The sequence below is a fragment of the Elaeis guineensis genome, chromosome 14 (assembly GCF_000442705.2).
Source record: "Elaeis guineensis isolate ETL-2024a chromosome 14, EG11, whole genome shotgun sequence".
Lineage (NCBI taxonomy): Eukaryota > Viridiplantae > Streptophyta > Magnoliopsida > Arecales > Arecaceae > Elaeis > Elaeis guineensis.
In genome coordinates this window covers 25,594,237-25,611,978 of record NC_026006.2, presented here as the reverse complement: position 1 = coordinate 25,611,978, position 17,742 = coordinate 25,594,237, and the positions used below count along the sequence as shown (strand labels likewise).

The following is a 17,742-nucleotide window of genomic DNA, read 5'->3' as shown; positions in this document are numbered from 1 at the left end:
ACAAGTTATCCATAATCTCTGTCTTGTCAGAACTCGTAATAGAAAAACTGAATCACACGATAACTGCATCTAGAGGTTTATTATTCAGTTCTGCTGGATTGTCACTATATACTACTAGATGTCACTGATGGATTGTGAGACCAATAAAAATTATTTTGATGATCGAATAATTCTTAATTGACTGAATTGGAATTGTTCCAATCAATTAAAAAGTATTTCAATGATATTGATGATGGAGATCACAATTTATTTTACTACCAGACAGAATTGAACCTATGAGATCACACAAATAAGATATTTGGTCTGAAATTGATCAATTGGGGCTAGTGAAGTCCTAATTGGGCTTGGATTTGGTAAAATCCAATTGGATTTAAGAAACCATACTAGCACATGGTTAAACTCAATTCCTCTTTAGACTTGGACTCCCTATTGGATAAAAATTTTGATCAAGTCAATGCATGCAATTAGATAAGGATGCGGACCAAGAGTTGGCATCTCATCCTACCTTTCTTGGGCGTGGAACTCTTGGAGAGAAGGGGCACCAATAGTTGGCGCCCCACCTATTTACCGTGAAAAGAGAGAGGGTGTGCGCCCCCTTTTGGATAAGATCCAGGGGTGCACGCCCATCTGGATAAGCCCTGACGTCGCTAGGGTTTTGGATGGATAAGGGGCACCCCAAGAGTTGGAGCACCTAAGGTTTCTTACGGTGATAATTTGGAGCGTACGCCCCAATTTGTTTTGGTGTGAAAAAATTAAGAGAGGAGGCACCTCAAGTAGAGTCCTGCTTTAAGTCTTTGACCAGTCAAAGGCTTAAAACCCTAGGACCCTTTGTTTGTTTAAGAGATGAGATCTCTTAAAATCAAACGGCTCTCACGCTCTCAAGGGATGGCTGAAAATTGTTTTCACGCCAACTTTTCTTATGCCTCTCAAACATATCTCACACCAAGAAATAGGAGCACACCCCATCTCATGCCAATAAGATTGGCGCCCCCTTTCTCATGCCTAGAGTTCTCTTACACACCCTCCCTTTCTCTCTCTCTCTCACTTTCTCTTACACGCCCAAGAGTTGGGTGTATCAAGTTCTTATGTCCAAGAGTTGGGCATCCTCTCTTCTATGCTCAAGGATTTAAGGGCTGATCTACATGTTGATTTAGATCTACACCATAGAAGAGGAGATCCAAATTTAAGCAGAGAAAAAGAGAGCTCAAATCTAGAATCAAGAGTTGATCCAGATGATCAGGATCAAGAGTTGATCACTTATCAAAGTGCATGCAGATCCTCATGGAGATGAACGATCAAATCACAGAGGACAGTCCCAGATCGATCCCGAGTGGATACCCGTAAAGGCTGGATGTGTGTGCGGCTGATCGACGGACTTCGAAGCTTTACCACGATCATTAGATTCGTGGTGGATATCTACCCACGCAAAAGTGAAGATGCGATCTTCATCATTACGTTATTTTCTGTATTTATATTTTATTTTTTGATCTTAAAATCATGATCCCGACCTGGACATATGAGATACGATCTCATACATGCGCATGTCGGATCGGATCCCTTCTACTGCAATAAGTTTTAATCGGGATCCAACGCGTGCTGCAGAAAACTTCCTTCATGAAGAAGCCTGGAAGGAGACCTATCTAACATCTAATGGGCTACCCATCCCACTCTAATGAATTTTGTCCCCTCTTGGGAGTTGGGACAGCTCTCGCTAGGGACAAAACAAACAAGATACATCTAATGGGCTACCCATCCCATTCTGACGAAGGGTGTTCGCCTAACGAATTTTGCCCCCTCTTGGGAGTTAGGACAGCTCTCGCTAGGGACAAAACAAACAAGATCAGGCAAGAGCATTGTTGTCCCTCTTTGGAATTTCCAGAAACACTATCAGAAGGAATTTGTCATCTCCAATTGAATGTTGACCGAGGTCTTGTACTCCTTTATTGCTCGAAGAAACTCTCTTCTCAGCCTTAGCGACTTGCTGCCTGACACCTGCAATTCCCTTCCAATTCCTAAAGCCCAAAAATTCAGCCACCTCAGCCCTATCCTCAATAGCCCTCAGCTTAAAATCCATCTCAGCAATTCTCTAGCCGGATTCAGCGTCCACAGGAGCAATCTCAATCACTAGCCGGCCTCAAAGGGATTCAAACTCAGCCTCCACCTTGGCAACCTTCTCCATGGCCCTCATAGAGCCAACTAGAGCTCTCCAAAGTGATTTTAAAGACCTCCCTTCCATGGAAGATCCATGAGAGTGTTATCCTATGGCAGAGAGGAAGAGAAGTAAATAAGGAAGATCGACCTTCTAAGAGGAAAGGAGAGGGAGGAAGCCATAAAACCCCCATAGCCAAAGACAAATCGATAGGCTAGTTCAACGTGAATCTCTCATAGTGATAGAAAGGACTTCCTGAACTTCTTTAGAAATGGCAAATTTGCAAGAAGCCATCCTCACTCTCTTTATAGGATCTTGAACGGCCTGGATTAGTCAATACAGACAGATCGGCGGGCATGAGTTGCATCCTCCTTGTCTTTGATAACTAGCACCCTTTCAAGAGATCAATAGTCAGTATTCAACCATCAAGAAGAAGATTCACTACTCATGAATTAACGCACTCTTCAAGGTGATGTGAAATCCAATAGGTGCCTACTTCGCCCAAACCAAAGTGGTGCATCGGGTTCAAAAGTGGGGGCGGGGGGGCACCAATTTTATGGCATTTAAGAACCAAGGTGATATGGCACAATGAGATTCATCCAGTTCACGACTTGTGGCAGCACAAGCACATCCTAAAACTTTTCAAGGCATTCTGGTTGGGCCTCTACCACAATAAGCAGGCTTGCGGCAGCCAACCTCCAAGGCTGATCTCTCAACTCAACTTGGCCACCAACCCTAGTAAAGGAGGATCTTCCAATGAAGGAAGCAACTCAGTCCCTCCACCTCAAGTTTGCATAAGGCCTGGGTAATCCCATCACATGTCAACCTATTACAGCACACCCTCAAGATTTTTACGCCACATCGACAATTTGTTGCAGCACAACCTCAAGATTATTGATATATGATTCATTGGAGATGTGGAATCCCAAGTATAAATAAATCTAAAGGCCCTCCAAAAAGTTAATGCAAAATCACTATAGCCAAGGGAGACTATTTCACTGCTCTTTCCTCCTTTTGTTCCCCTCTGGAACCCTCTCTGACTTAATCATCAAAAGGCATGACTGAAGCCAATCTGGCGAGCTCTCACCCTTGTCTGTTGTCTCACAGATCCACTAAGACAGTCTGCATTGGCATCCTCAGATTGGTTGCAAAAGATGCAAAATTCAAGATCTTTTGATTTACAATATTTTCCCTCAAGTCACTTAGGCATGCATCAGTCACTTTACATCCTGAAAGCATCTCAACACTTCATCCACCCAAATCCTATCCTTTAACATAAACGGGCGCATCACATAATATCCTAAAAGCACCTCAAGTCCATCTAACCAATTATAATTGTATTACACAATTCTTCATCCACCCAAATCAAACCTATTACACTTCCATCTCAACATTCTCATTTATACCATGTTCATCCTATTTACTTAGAACCTCTTTACTACCTAATATTATGAAACGTGATATATTTTAAGTGTTTGTGGTCAAGAATATACTTCAGTCACTAAGCATCCATATTCTCTATTTTGAGCAAGGTTCGCCAACTTGGAACCAGACCCTATGCCAGTCGGCCAGTGGTACGAGTCGGTATACCCCCATACTGAATCATACCAGGCCCAAACCGATAAGGAAACAAGGAAGAACTGGAAAGGAAAAAAGAGACAGAGAGGGGGGAGAGAGAGAGAGAGAAAGAGAGAGAGAGAAGGAAAAGGAGGCCGGTGGAGATGCCTACAATGGCCATCGGAGGACCGCGGAGGCCCTTGGGGAGCCGTCGAGACCTCCGAAGCTTTGCATCCTCCACGAGAGATTAGAGAAAGGGAGGGAAGGAGAGAAATAGAGCGAAGGGAAGACGGCGGGAAGGGCGCCGGATGGCCGCCGTGGCCATTAAGCAGCCAAAATCGACCATGCGGACGTCGTGGTTCAAAACAGGTGCAACCTTCCCTTATTTATCATTTCACGTTTTTTTAAACACAATGCACAGTGAAGCTAGCATCCCATCAGTCATGAGCTATGACCATATTTTTTCGATAACAGAGTCATGATACCGTGTGTTTGCTTGCAGTGGACTGCATGTCATCTAGCAGCATGCTACATATCTTGTAGCAAAGTCATTAGAAACTATGAATCTACCAGCGGTATGTCACGTATCTACTTGCAACATGTCATGTATCTACTAGCGATATAAACCCTCAGGACCGATCAAATACCAACGTATTAGCCCCCATTAGCGGGATCCTTAACATAGTTAGGCTAAGAGTCCAAGTCATTTTGAATCAAAATTATTTTTACAAATCACATTTCATATTTCAATTCAATAAGAATACATAATCATGAGGTATCAAAATAAATCGAGTGCAATGCATAATAAGATCAATACTTTCAATCATGCTTCATCATAATATTTTAAAATAAGATATATTTAATAATAAAATATCGTTTATTAAATTCATGCATTGATTTCAAAAATCAGGTGAGAAAATATTTTATAGCTTGCCAGCTCACTGTGCATCGCATTAAAAAAAAACATGACAAAGTGATGAACAGGGGTAGGTTGCCCCTGTTTCGAACCCATGGCACCTGCGGAGTCGATTTCGACCATCCGACAGCCATGGTGGCCTCCCGGTTGCCTCTCTCCCTATCTCTCTAATCTTCTCTCGTGGAGGATCGCAGAGGTCCAAAGGCATCGACAGCCCTCTGACAGCCTCGACGGACAACTACCAGCCTTTCCCTCTCCCCTCCTTCCTCTCTTTCCTTCCCCTTCGCTTTATTTTTGCCGGTGTTTCAAATCGAATGCCTAAACCACACTGATTAGCCACCAGTATAGTTCGACATGCTCGAAACCATCCAGTTCGAGATAGTTCGACATTCCATGATTTTGAGTTTACTTTTGATATCCTCAACCTCAAAATCTTTGCTCCATATTCCAACTGAGCATAAGTTCTCTCCACTTCTCACAACAACCACTATATGATGCACAAATTATTTAATCACATTACAGCTAAAAATATTAGACATTGGTTTATGATTAGTTTAAAGAGATCAGGGTGACCCATGAAATAATCCAATAATGATTAAAAATTCAACTCATTTCACCAGTAATGCTCGTAAGTGCTCCAAGTAATTCAACTCGCCCTTGCATGATCCGCACTCTTTCTTATTAAACCTTCCAATTTTCTAAGTGAGAAGCATGATTATTATCAAGCATCATTCCTGGCCTATGCTCCATTTGAAGGTTGAAACAGACCATCTTGTCATTTTATACTCTAATTAGGCATCGTTGTCACAAATTTCTTCCATGTGACACTAGTCAAGCAAACCTAGAAGGTTTTCATCACGGTCATGTAAAGTCATGGCATGTTGCTTTTGGGTGACTTAACTAACCCTTGGCCATTTGTCACCACCATCAGGTTTCGCTATGGTGTCTAGTTCCTTTATGCAAAACAAGGCTAAGTTGTCAGACATTAATTAGATCCACCCATTGTATATTAATAAGACAGCTTTTTGAGCTTTCTTTCCATTTTAATTTTTTTATGGAAGTTATAGTTGAAAGCTAATGCATAATATTGATTAATGACTTGACAACCAAATCTTTCATTTTTTGTAACAGTTATCCCAAAATAAGACCGTTAGATCACGCAATAGTATATTAACATTTATCCATCCATCCAAACTGCCAACTTCTCCTAGTTCAGAGGACAAACCAACAGAACATATATAGGCAGATAAAAAGCCTCATTCTGACATACTGACTTCATTCTACTTGAATTCATTTGCCTCAAAGACCCAAAAAAGGGCCTGCATTGGAAACTTTACTGATGAAAAAGAATGAGTATGAGAGCTGCAACAGGTACACTAGTTTGCTATTTATTAGATAGGTGCATTTCCAACAAATTAAACTTTAGAACTTTTCCACTTCATAGACCAAGAAAGTATAAATCCTGCAAGGATTTTAACTATATAACATAGAAAGATTACACATATAAAAATCACAAAACCCAAAATATACATTACATCAATGTAATTCTCATTTAAACTGTCACAATGTGTCAACATCTAATTCATGAATTTTTCTACACAAGATGAATTTCAAGCATAGAGTATGAACACAATATACAAAAAACATTAGTTGTAAAATATAAATCAATGAAAGTCACCTGTTCACTTATCAAAATTAAGCTCAGCATTGGTCTGCTAAGACTCCATTGATTGCTACAATCTTCAAATAATACTATCTCAAACAGGGTCTTAAGAATCTGCCCAAACAATGGAATTGATATATATTAAGGTAATGGTAGGAATGGGGTGAAACAAGAGTTGCACAAAAGAAAGCTAGCTTCAATGACAAACAAGATTTTCATATCCAACCGTACCACTGGATCTATGGTCTAACCAAGTACTACACATTCGATATTGATTTTTGTGTAAGTATTAGATATTAGCACATGATGGTTCACCATATATATTCAAAGACAGCCAGACATACAGACAGGTGCACACACCCACCCACGCACTCACGCATGCACGCACGCACGAGCACAAAGAGAGGCTGCCTAAATAAGCTAGTGCATTATTGTGGTTCTCTGGTACATGCAAAAACTAAACAAGTATTATGCAGCATTCCATTCTATGCTCAAAAAAATCATGATTCAAAGCTCCAATACTAGCAGAGCATGTCTTTATTACATGCAAAATCATTAGTAAATAATAGTTATTATAATAGCACCTAGATTTAATTGAATATTCTTAAGCACTGAATTGTTCAATAAGCTCAAAAGGAAAATTCTGAATGCTTCCTCATTAATGTGGTTATTAGAAATGTAATGTTGATTTGCTAGTCTAACTAGGAAAGAACATGTCAACATGTATCAGCAAGTACATCTCAGCGATGTCACATACATGTAGAGAGGGCAGAGGTAGTGAAGAGGGCAAAAAATAGGGGAGGAGGGGCAGAAAGAAGAGCAATGGAGGGGGGAAGGATGACTACAGGGATGTTGCCACAGTTGGGACACCCATCATTGCCACTGCCATCACTGCCAATTCAGCTAGCCATCACTGCTGTTTTTTGTTGCAACAAAGGCAATCATCCTTGCCAATGCAGGACTACTTTTGTCCTGGAAGAAATGAGAGGATAAAAGATATGAACATATGCAAAACGCTTCAAAGTCCCCACAACTCACGTCCAGCATTCAGACAAAAAACTCTGAGGATGAAGGCTAGCCATTAAGAATATGGCCATCTTCCCTCATAAGGATCGCTTATGAACCTAGGGAAGCACCTAACTTTGCAAAAATCCATCTTTAATCTCAAATCCTGAAATTAAAATCTTTCAGTAGCTGACCTACCTATCACTCAAGCATATAGCCCTTCATTCACAACGAAACTTCAACTTTCCTTATGGGGTCCATTAAGCCAATATGATATAAGATTGTTGTTTACATAAGGTACTAAATGGTCTGTAATGAGGATTTTCTGACTTTCACGGTGCTAAAAACAGGGGACTGACTTAATGATTAGGCTAAGATTGACCTAAATCCTATAAATTTTAGATGTTTAGGCCATACAATCATAACTCCCAACTATTGGTCCTACTTCAAAGCCAATGGCTGCTTCTACATCACAATCACTCTGGTATTTGACATACCATTGTCAAGTCATAGCGTTATAAAAGTTTGGATGTAAGTTGGTTAGCCAATGCTGCAAACAACAGATGGTCAAGTGTCTCACACCCACTGGTTACTAGTTCAGGTACCAGTCATCTGGACTATACTATGCTGGCAAAACCTAACACATTAATATTTCAACTTTTGTCATTTTTGTGCATCTCATGGATCTCAGGTAGGCCACCACTTACACCAGGTTGCGGAAGGCATTTTATCTTTCACTGTTGTTGTTCAACTCGCTAGCTTAAGCAGTTGAGTGGTGTTCCAAGTCCCAATTAAAGGTCATCTTAGTGGACATAACATGTGAGGCCACCATGATGGCTCAAGTCAATAACACCTCTCCTGTAGACTAGGAGGTTGCACTAACACTCATATTTTATCATTTTCCAAGTGATGTAGAATTAATTGATATATCAGCTCATATTACGAGGCATTGGAGGATCAACCCCTCTCTGCACGCTACCAACTTGGATACTGAGACATCTCTCGTACTATCCTAGACTCCTAGTTACAAAACTTAAATTCTAGACAAAACATGCAAATGAAGTGTAGGATGCAGAGGCTAATTCTTGGCATGATCTTCATCTCACTAGTAAATCTTACTTTTGGGAAAAAATGCATTTAGACTAAGCTCCAACCAAAACCAGGATAAATTCATAAACATATGAACTAAATCGACCTCTCCCGGAACTGCAGCAAGGTATTCTATTATAAACTGAAACATGGAGCAAGGAAAAGTTGTGACTGCTTTCACTGTATTTTAATAGCTTCATGGCAACTGTTTATTGCAACTTTGCAAAGATCTATCCAGATTTGGAAGATGCACTACCTCTATTACATGAAAAGGAAAAAAAAAAATCAGCAATTGGTTGATAAAGAGACAAGCATTAAAAATCAAAACATTATTTTAATTCATGGACTTTGTGTGCATGCAAAATGGACAAGGAAAATAAAATAATAAATTATATACTAATAAAAGTATCTTGTACCAAAAAAATTAATAAAAACGTCAGCAAATAACATTTTTTGTAAAGCTAGTAACAGACACCTCAGGAAACAACTTGGGGCACTCTGCAATATGCTGAGCAAGATTCAGTGCAGCTGGTGACGGGGGCTCCTCTGCTGCCGTTATGTTGTTGAAGTAAAAAGCAGCCAGGTTATCAACAGCAGATGCACACTGATAGCAAAACAAAATCAGTTAAAGTAAACCAGAATTTTAAAAGTAATTATACATACAAAACAAACAAATGTTTTGTTAAGAATGTTATAATCATGTGGCATACAAATGGTGCACAATAAATTAACACAATTGTTCTAACATTTATGATGAGTCCTTGAGTGAAGAATAGGTGATGAGAAAAACCAAATTTAAATAAATAGAAATATATAATTATAAAATTATATACTTAGTTCTCGAGCAGGATAGAAAAGTTATTCCAACATATACCTGAGATGAGATAGCAGCATCCAACCCTTTTAAACCAGATCCAAGTGAGCCAACGATATGCATAAATGTGCTTGTGTCAAGGTTCAAAATGAAGGAAATATGGTTGTTGAACAAAACCTCCACAAATGCAAAGTAGGCCTTCATAAGCTGAAAGAGACAGAACATATGTGAAGTTCACTTGACAAGGTCCTCAAAACCAATAGGAGAAAGGCAATTCTTGAGACAACAAATCAACGTATGTAGGGGTGAAAGTGATATGGATATCATCCATCCGGATCCATTTTCGTATCCGAATCAAACCGGATATGGATAGAAATTTGAGGATCCGACTAATATCCGTATCCATCAAAGAAAAATGGATATGGATATGGATAGAAAACTATCCGATCCGTATCCGAATATCCGAATCTATATGTAATCCTATATAATTTTATATAGTACTTATTAATTTTTAAGAAAAATATACAACTATATAAACATGTTATTAACTTGATTTATCATCTATTTAGTAATATTTTTGATTCTATGGTCATAAAGTTTGATTATCTAAGTAATATTTATAATTATATCCATACCTCTAGTATCCGTATTCGTTTAAAACAAATATGGATATGAATTTTTGCATCCGAGTAATATCCGTATCCGTATTTGTATTCGTCAGACAAAACAAATATGGATATAGATATGGTGATATCTAATCCGTATCCGATCCGGTTTTAGCCCTAAATGTATGTGATATCAAAGATATGAAAAGCTTAATAAAATATTATAACTGAAATATGTTCCAAAAAGAATTGTTTTTGCACACAATTCCATCATTCAATTTCAGTGTCTCCAATCCCCTAATAAGAATGGGAAGCATGCCTAGAGATGGTTCTCCAATCCATAAGACAGAAATATATAGATAAAAACAAAAATTAGCAATTTTCTGGACACACTAGAATACAAAAATATGAAAATATAAAACATAAAATATTAAAAAAGGCCTGTTTAAACACACTAATTACCAAATGACACAAAAATGACATAGTCATCCTAAAAGTGATCTCATGTTACCTCAATCATGAGGTCCATGTATTGACCAGGTCCTTGAATGTACACGAGCCAACCCAAGGCCAAGCTTCCAAATATAGGCCTGGATCCAGCTCATTTCCAGCTGATATAATTATTTTATTCTAAATCCAAGATTGTCAAGAGGAGCTTGTCATTGCCAGTATGCTAGCAGACCTTTTAGGGGCAAATAAGAATGCGACCACTATGATTATTAGGTTCAGCCCCCAGTGCTCTAATTATTAGTGGCAAATCATAATAATGCACTTACCAAGCAGAGTCTCTAAAGTATAAATTATTTGCTGTTTGGGGCCTTGCTAATGGGCCCTACAAATGGACCACCCAGTCTCTAAAGTATAAATTATTTGCTGTCTGGGCCTTTCTAGTGGGTCCTACAAATGGACACTCATCAGATTGCTGAATAACAACAGCTCAAGTGTGGTTCATTTCAAATATTTCAGAGGGTAAAACAAAATAAAAAATACATTCTAATTATGGAGTAAAGAATTATGACACATACTAAAAGATCAGTTCAAAGACAGAAGAAGGACAAGAAATCAGTGACAACTATTAACAGTTAATAATCTGGAAAATCACGTGAGATGCAAAAATTCCTTTTAGCTACAAAGTGCATCGATTTGATAAGCAAATTACCCTTGTAAATAAACAGATGTGGCAGTTAGATGCTTTTGAAAATCTCATTAGACATCAAAATGGCATTATGCCTGCATACAAGTACAATGTATTCAAGCCAATCCAACAACAATAGACTTGGCCTATGATTCAAGGCACAATATAACTGCACCTCAAACACCAAAACATATGAACTTATTAACTATTATATATGTCCGTCAACTTTTGCTGATGTACCAGTATGAAACTTAGGAAATTGCTAGGATACCAAAATTCAGTAAAATTAATTAATCAGTGACGGTTTGGTAGCAGAGAATCATCATCTACTTAAATGGACTAGGAGTGGATTTTATCAGCACTGAACTCATATTTCACATGCACCAACATTATAATATTTACAAAGGAAAGCTGCCTATAAATATCATGTATATAAAAGTTTAGTATAAATAATACCTGTCAGACAGATGAACAAAAGCCTTCAACAACTAGAGAGAGAGATGTTAAAAGGCATCTTATGCATTATGTCCAAAGCCCTTTTGCTATGGACTTGCATAGGCAAATATAAACTAGAATCATCTTTCAATTGATGTCATGGGCTCACATGTAAAATCATGTTTAGCCATCAACATTTTGAGCTGCTTACATACAACCATAAATTTAAGCATATAATACAACTTTTTTGTCCAAATATTAGACAAGCAGAAAGTATATTCATGAGCTCAGAACATGGATAAAAAATATTAATAAAAAACATAAACATGCATTTACATGCACAGATAGTTCCTCCTAGCCATTTGGACATCACATAGCACAGGTCACATGGTCATGGTGCTGAATGAATACAAGACCTAAAATTCAATTTGCAGTAAGGCTAGAAATGATGGTACAATATTAACATCTGAAAAGGTAAAGTTTGACCCATCTCTGACTCCAAAAAAAAAAAGAGAGAAACATAAAAAGAAAAAGCAACTTTTCGAAAATACTATATGACAGTTTAAAAGAAGTCATGATTTTAAACCAAATCAGACATCTCACCTTTCGGAACACCAATATATCTGACAGAGGAATTGATAAAGTCATCTTTAGGGAGACATCAAGGGCATCTGCAAGTGCCCTATCACCATATAATTCAAATACACCAAAATTGACGTAATTCCCAGCTAATGCTGTGATATGTTACATGAATAATATTAGACTAATCAGACATCATAAACAAAGGTCTAGATATTCAGGAACACCATTCACTGAAACACAAGTTAGAAATTCAAACTGAATATAAGCAACAGTATTTAAAATATCAGCACAACAATGGCCTGCTAAAATTTGCTGTCCAGCAATTGACTTGTTTAAAAATGTACCATTGTGTATCAGCTTTAATGGCATTAAGTAGATCAGGAAATCAGTTCACATATTTATATTGCATAATGGAGATCAAGAGTACTAACCACTTGCAGATGAAAATACTTGGATGTGTAAAAGCTTCCTTGAGAAGGAAAAAGTTCTATATTCGTATCTCCAACAGTCAAACAAGATTACATCATATGTAACCTCATTAGGTTCAACTATGAAATAAAATCCCAACAGGTGGTGTTACAAAGAGGCCATTTTGTCCCAACATTAGTATTCTTATGGTTTTAACATGTAAACCAGTATAGCGTTAATTAATGGTTCTGAAAGACTGACAGCCAATCATAAAATGTTCTCAACAAGCATTGAACTACTCGTGACAGTACCCATACTGGTCAGGGACTGGTGTAGCATGATACCAATACATACCATACTGCAGCAACACAGGTACAATTTTTGGTGACAGCCAGCAAACATCACACCAACTACCATGTGTCGGCACAACAGAGTATGAGGGCACATACTCTTAATTAAATTTAATATAGTTAACTATTTGAACCCTTACTCTACATACTGTCAAAAACCTCTTCTATGTATAATATTTAGTACACGACCTTACTTGAACAGGATCTGTTCTATAGGCTCATACAACCGTATCCTTGATTGTAAAAGAGACGGGCAACTCAGTCTGGTGGATGACATAGAACCTTGTTGCCAGAGTGTGATTAACGGTCCAGATCTCATGAGATTGAGGGCTGTAGAGGATCGTTCTCAATCCCTTGTACAAGGGTTGGGGTGGCTTCGAGGTTGTCTGACAGACTCATCATCCCAACATATAATATTTAGTACATTAAACTTCCTAATATATTTCAATTTTTTATTTCTTTTGTGACCAATTGTCAATGTCTCTATTCAATCAGCATTCCCAATTCAGCTTGAAGCATACTAGCCAATACATCAAACAAAACCATTTTAACAGCACCTTGCAGCCAAAGGCAAATGCATCACAAAAATGCCAGCATTTGAAACCTTTACTTTGAAATATTTCAAATTCATTGTCTGTAAATGCTTTCCTCTATAAAACCAATATAGCATCCACTTTATCCATAGCTAATCACTTAAAACTACTAGTCCATGAATAACAGATACCTCAGGGCAACATCCAACACCAGCATCATTCGCCAACACTGGTACCACCCTATATCAGTACTGAACTGAGATGGTACAAGGGGCGTACCAAGTCTCGGTATACAAAACCAACCCCGTGCTGGTCATACCACCACTATACCAGTACAAGGTCCAGGAGCGAGACGGCAAACCTTGCTTTTGAGGTTTATTGCAAGCAAACTTCCTTATAGCCAAACCAATAGTGAAAGCCCATAATCGAGTCACAGTACAAGAAGAATGCATCTAAATCAATGAACACCAGCAATAACAAAGACAAGCGATGAAACACGTTCAATTAGCATGCATCTGGACCCGCATGTTGGTGAAGATAGCATTGCACCAAAAACAGCTGATTTACATAATAAGTTATGTTTGTAAGTGCCGCATGATGGGGCATGCCTGTTCAACACTAGCACAATACATGTCACATCATGCACTGGCATGTGATGCCAATGCTTGGCATGCACTAGCAAGACTAATTACCAATTATGTGCCACACCAAGTTGACACAAGGTAAAGGTGTCAAATCCTCAACAAGAATGCAGGCTTAAAAAATTAAGGATGAGCAAGATCAATTTGTTGTTTATTTAGTTAGCATGTGTAATAAGCAAATATGCAGCAGTAAATATCAACTGGAAGAAAGGTTCTGGATTTTAGTACAGTACAAAAAATATTATAAAGGCAAACAACAAGGTCATGTTATTACTATTACCACTTCACATTCAAGAAAGGCACGAGCATGAAAATGTAACATGCGCTCACCTCTTGAAAGAACGGTTAATGAGATCCATATTCCCTTGTATTTGTTAGCATACATATCTGTGCTATTTGGGAGAGAGAGGATTCTGGATCCATAAGCCACAATTAACTTGCTAACTTCCCGGAATAAAAGAATCCCATTAGGAGATGATGAATCAAAAGTCAATCGCTGAGCTTTGTTTAAAACAAATTCTGCCATGAACTTTAGCAATGGTGTTGTAACCTGCAACAATTGATTGTTTTGTGAACCTATCAGTACAACTACTTGTTAACAACATCAAGGAGAAACAATGCTAACAAGAAACAGAACATTTCACATAACAAGATGGAAGATAGTGGCAAGGAGCAAAGAATCTAAATCAGATCAGACAGAATGAGAAAATGACAATTTGTCAATCCAAGGAATGATAATTTCAAGTATTCCTTTCAAATGATTGAAGTGTACTACAAAATTTTGAAATTATTCAGCATCCTACTCTATTACATTCTCCCCTTCTTTCACACATCCCACATGTAGATTTTTGTTTTTTTTCTTTTTTTCCCTCTACTTTCTCACATTATCAGTTATCAACTTTTTGAATCACAAATCTTTTCACCTTGTAACTTGTTCTAAAATTTTACCACAGGCAACAAGAAGAAACATGTAAATATAGAAATGAATACAGAAAAGTATGAAATGTATTAAGTTGTCAGAAAAGTGAAAGAATAATGTCCTGCACGCCAATCACATAGATGATGTAATGGGACTTCTGTTTTATCTTCTTACTTATATACATGACATTGATTATTTATTAATACTATGAGACACTGTGTTTCATCATATCATGTATCTTATTATTTCATTTATGATTTAATTAAGATTATGATGAATCCCATAGATTAGGACAATATTTTTAGGACCATGATGAGATCATGTCAGTAAGACCTAAAACCTTGATAGCCCAAACCTAAAATATTTCCAATCATAGGATCATTGAGTTGGGAATCAATGATACTGATAAGACTGGCACATCCTATGTATGCTCAAAGGAGAGGATAATTGATCTCACAATCACTTGTATGAGGACACTAATATAAGAATGTAGGTACTCATCGGAGAATGAGTTCACTGAACTGATCCACAGGAAAAACATCTAATGGGACTAACATGTCAAAAGATGATTCTCTAGTAAGGAGTGGTGCAAGTGATCCTTAAATCTGAGATCACCATAGTTTCTTACGTATATGGATCTATGTCTTAGTCCATACCCTAACATGACTCTTCGAGACATGTAGGATGTTCTGGGCATGATGAAGTATGCATGGAGATTGTGAGCGGTCAACAAGGAATCAGTCACTCTTTATAAGGGGAAAAAACATCCTATATGATCTCATAGGATCATGACTCGGAAAGTCTTTAACCAACACAGGATGAAAATTTAAAAAAAAAATTTAATGTTTTATCAACCGAATCATTATCATTAGATCGAGATACATATAGATACGTATTTGGATTTGGCATGATTCCATGCCTATGGGTTATCTAGGATGTTATGTGATCGAAGGAATAAATTACACATAACTTTCCACAGAAGGATATTTTGGTTATTCCACTGAAATTCTACATCTTCTGAATAGTCATAATACGTTGCTAAACGTCCATCTTGACTTATAGATTCTCATAAATTAAAGAGTTCAATTTAGTAATTAATTAGAAGGGAGTTCTAATTAATTGATGTGCTTGGGCTTAACATGTTTTGGGTCTAACTAATTAGAAAAGTTCTGATTAAGTTAGGTGGATATGAGCCTAGGCATACTGCTGGCTAGACATGGAACCCAATGGATCATACACTTATGGAATCATTATCAAGGACTAGGATTATAAATTTATGTGAAATCCTAAAGAGGGCTATAAGCATGCTAGCACATGTCAAACCCTAACTAATCCCTCAACAACTTGGACAATCAAAGTTTGACACCAAAGAGTTTGGATGCCTAACAATTGTGATCCATCAAAGATTTGACGTGTCAAAGTGTTGATGCCCAAGAGTCCCTAATGCCCCTCTCACGTCAAAGAGTTTGACATTAAGAAAACCTCTCACGTAATAAAGAGGATTGAGGCCTCATGCCCAAGGTGCTACACGCCACAACCCTCACGCCCAAGTGGGGATTACATGAAAAATACCTCACACCTCACGTCTCCTCACGCGTGATTGTATCACACCCAAGGGAGTTCATGGCAAAGAGAGCGGACGTCCTGGAGGGTTCATAAATAAGGTGGGTGGTTGATTTCCTTGAGAAGTGAGTCGGCAGAATAGTTAAAGGAGAGGTCCTTGATCTGTTCCTATGTGGACTAGCATTGGAGGGCATTTGCTTGGGTGCCTTGTGGAAATCAATCAAGCAAGATTCAATCTAAGATCTTCTTGGAGGTATCCATATTATTCTCTCTTGTTTGATTGTTGTTTGGTTGGTATTTGATTGTAATCGTCAAGGTGATCTTGGTTTTGGGTTTAGATCTTATGTTTTCAATCATTGATTACATGTATAAATTTTTAAATCCCATCTTCCACTGCGCATCCGAATCCCAACAAGCAGCAGCCCATATATAGTAATAAAGTTAAGCATCAATCAAATTTGCTGAGTATGGACACAGCATTATTTTATTTTCTAGATATGGGTGTAAAGTTAAATCTCATCATTTATTAAACTACTCCCATAAGAACTTTAAGACAGCTCAGTGTTAGTATTTCACTTGTCCTTGAATGAAACTCCTGACAACCTTAAAAACAGCATAGAATTGCAATTATTGCTGATTCTTCCTTTTCACCTTTCTTATTTTCCCAAGCCCAAGGCTAATTCCAATCTATGTGACCTCAAATGCTACTCATGTTCAAATAATAACTGCTTTCATGCCAATTCTGGATATCAATTCCAAGATTCAGTTGACAAGCACATCTGTACTCACATAAGCCTACCACCAGTAACATTTAAACCTGCAGTAAGTACCATACAACCTATGCACCATTAAATGGTATAAGCTTTTAACATTCTCACCCAAAATGTGAGGGGGCCTTTTATTCTCTTTTAAAAAGGTGCATGGTGTCAATATAATAAAGCCTTTGTCAAGAACCACAGAGAATCTTTGATTGGTGTAAGACTAAGGTGTATAGATGAGGATCTAGGAAAGGAGAGAAACCGGGAAAGATGAGTTATGTGTCCATGTCATAGCCCAAAACCAAACCCAAGCCCAACTATCTAAGACCCAAGCCCATTAAAAAAAAAAAAAAAAACAGAGGAAAAACCGGGAAGAAGATTCCCGATAGGAGTCTTCTTCTCCGGCAAGACCCGGACAAATTGGGAGTCCTAGGACCTCTCGAAGTCCTAGGGCCCTCTATAAGAAGCCCCCCCTTTTCCTAGAAACCCAACATCGGCCCCCTTCCTCTCTCTCTCCCTGTTTTTCCCGATCGGAGCCGCGGACACCATTTTGATTCTCGCCGTGATTGCCCGCCGGTGGGGTCACCGGAGGCCGAGGTGAGTCTTCCTCTTCTTCCTCT

General features: G+C 38.2%; 1 protein-coding gene and 1 non-coding gene across 8 annotated transcripts in view; one reads left to right on the top strand and one right to left on the bottom strand.

The window, feature by feature from the left end:
* LOC105033147 (uncharacterized) overlaps window positions 1-17,742 on the bottom strand; it is a 94,323-nt gene that overhangs the window by 13,662 nt on the left and 62,919 nt on the right. For 6 of the 7 annotated variants that reach the window (XM_073248432.1, XM_073248430.1, XM_019846545.2 and 3 more), the window contains 5 exons: window positions 14,213-14,432; window positions 11,972-12,102; window positions 9,254-9,400; window positions 8,855-8,983; window positions 6,301-6,399 (listed from right to left, as the gene is read on the bottom strand). In XM_073248432.1, the coding sequence (XP_073104533.1) occupies window positions 6,301-6,399; window positions 8,855-8,983; window positions 9,254-9,400; window positions 11,972-12,102; window positions 14,213-14,432 (726 nt within the window). Of the gene's footprint in view, window positions 1-6,300; window positions 6,400-8,854; window positions 8,984-9,253; window positions 9,401-11,971; window positions 12,103-14,212; window positions 14,433-17,742 lie in introns of those variants that run through there. The other variant, XR_012136734.1, reaches the window with a different exon arrangement.
* On the top strand, window positions 12,893-13,104 carry LOC114912877 (small nucleolar RNA U3). The gene has a single exon (XR_003798844.1). It is a non-coding gene; the product is annotated as a small nucleolar RNA U3 (small nucleolar RNA).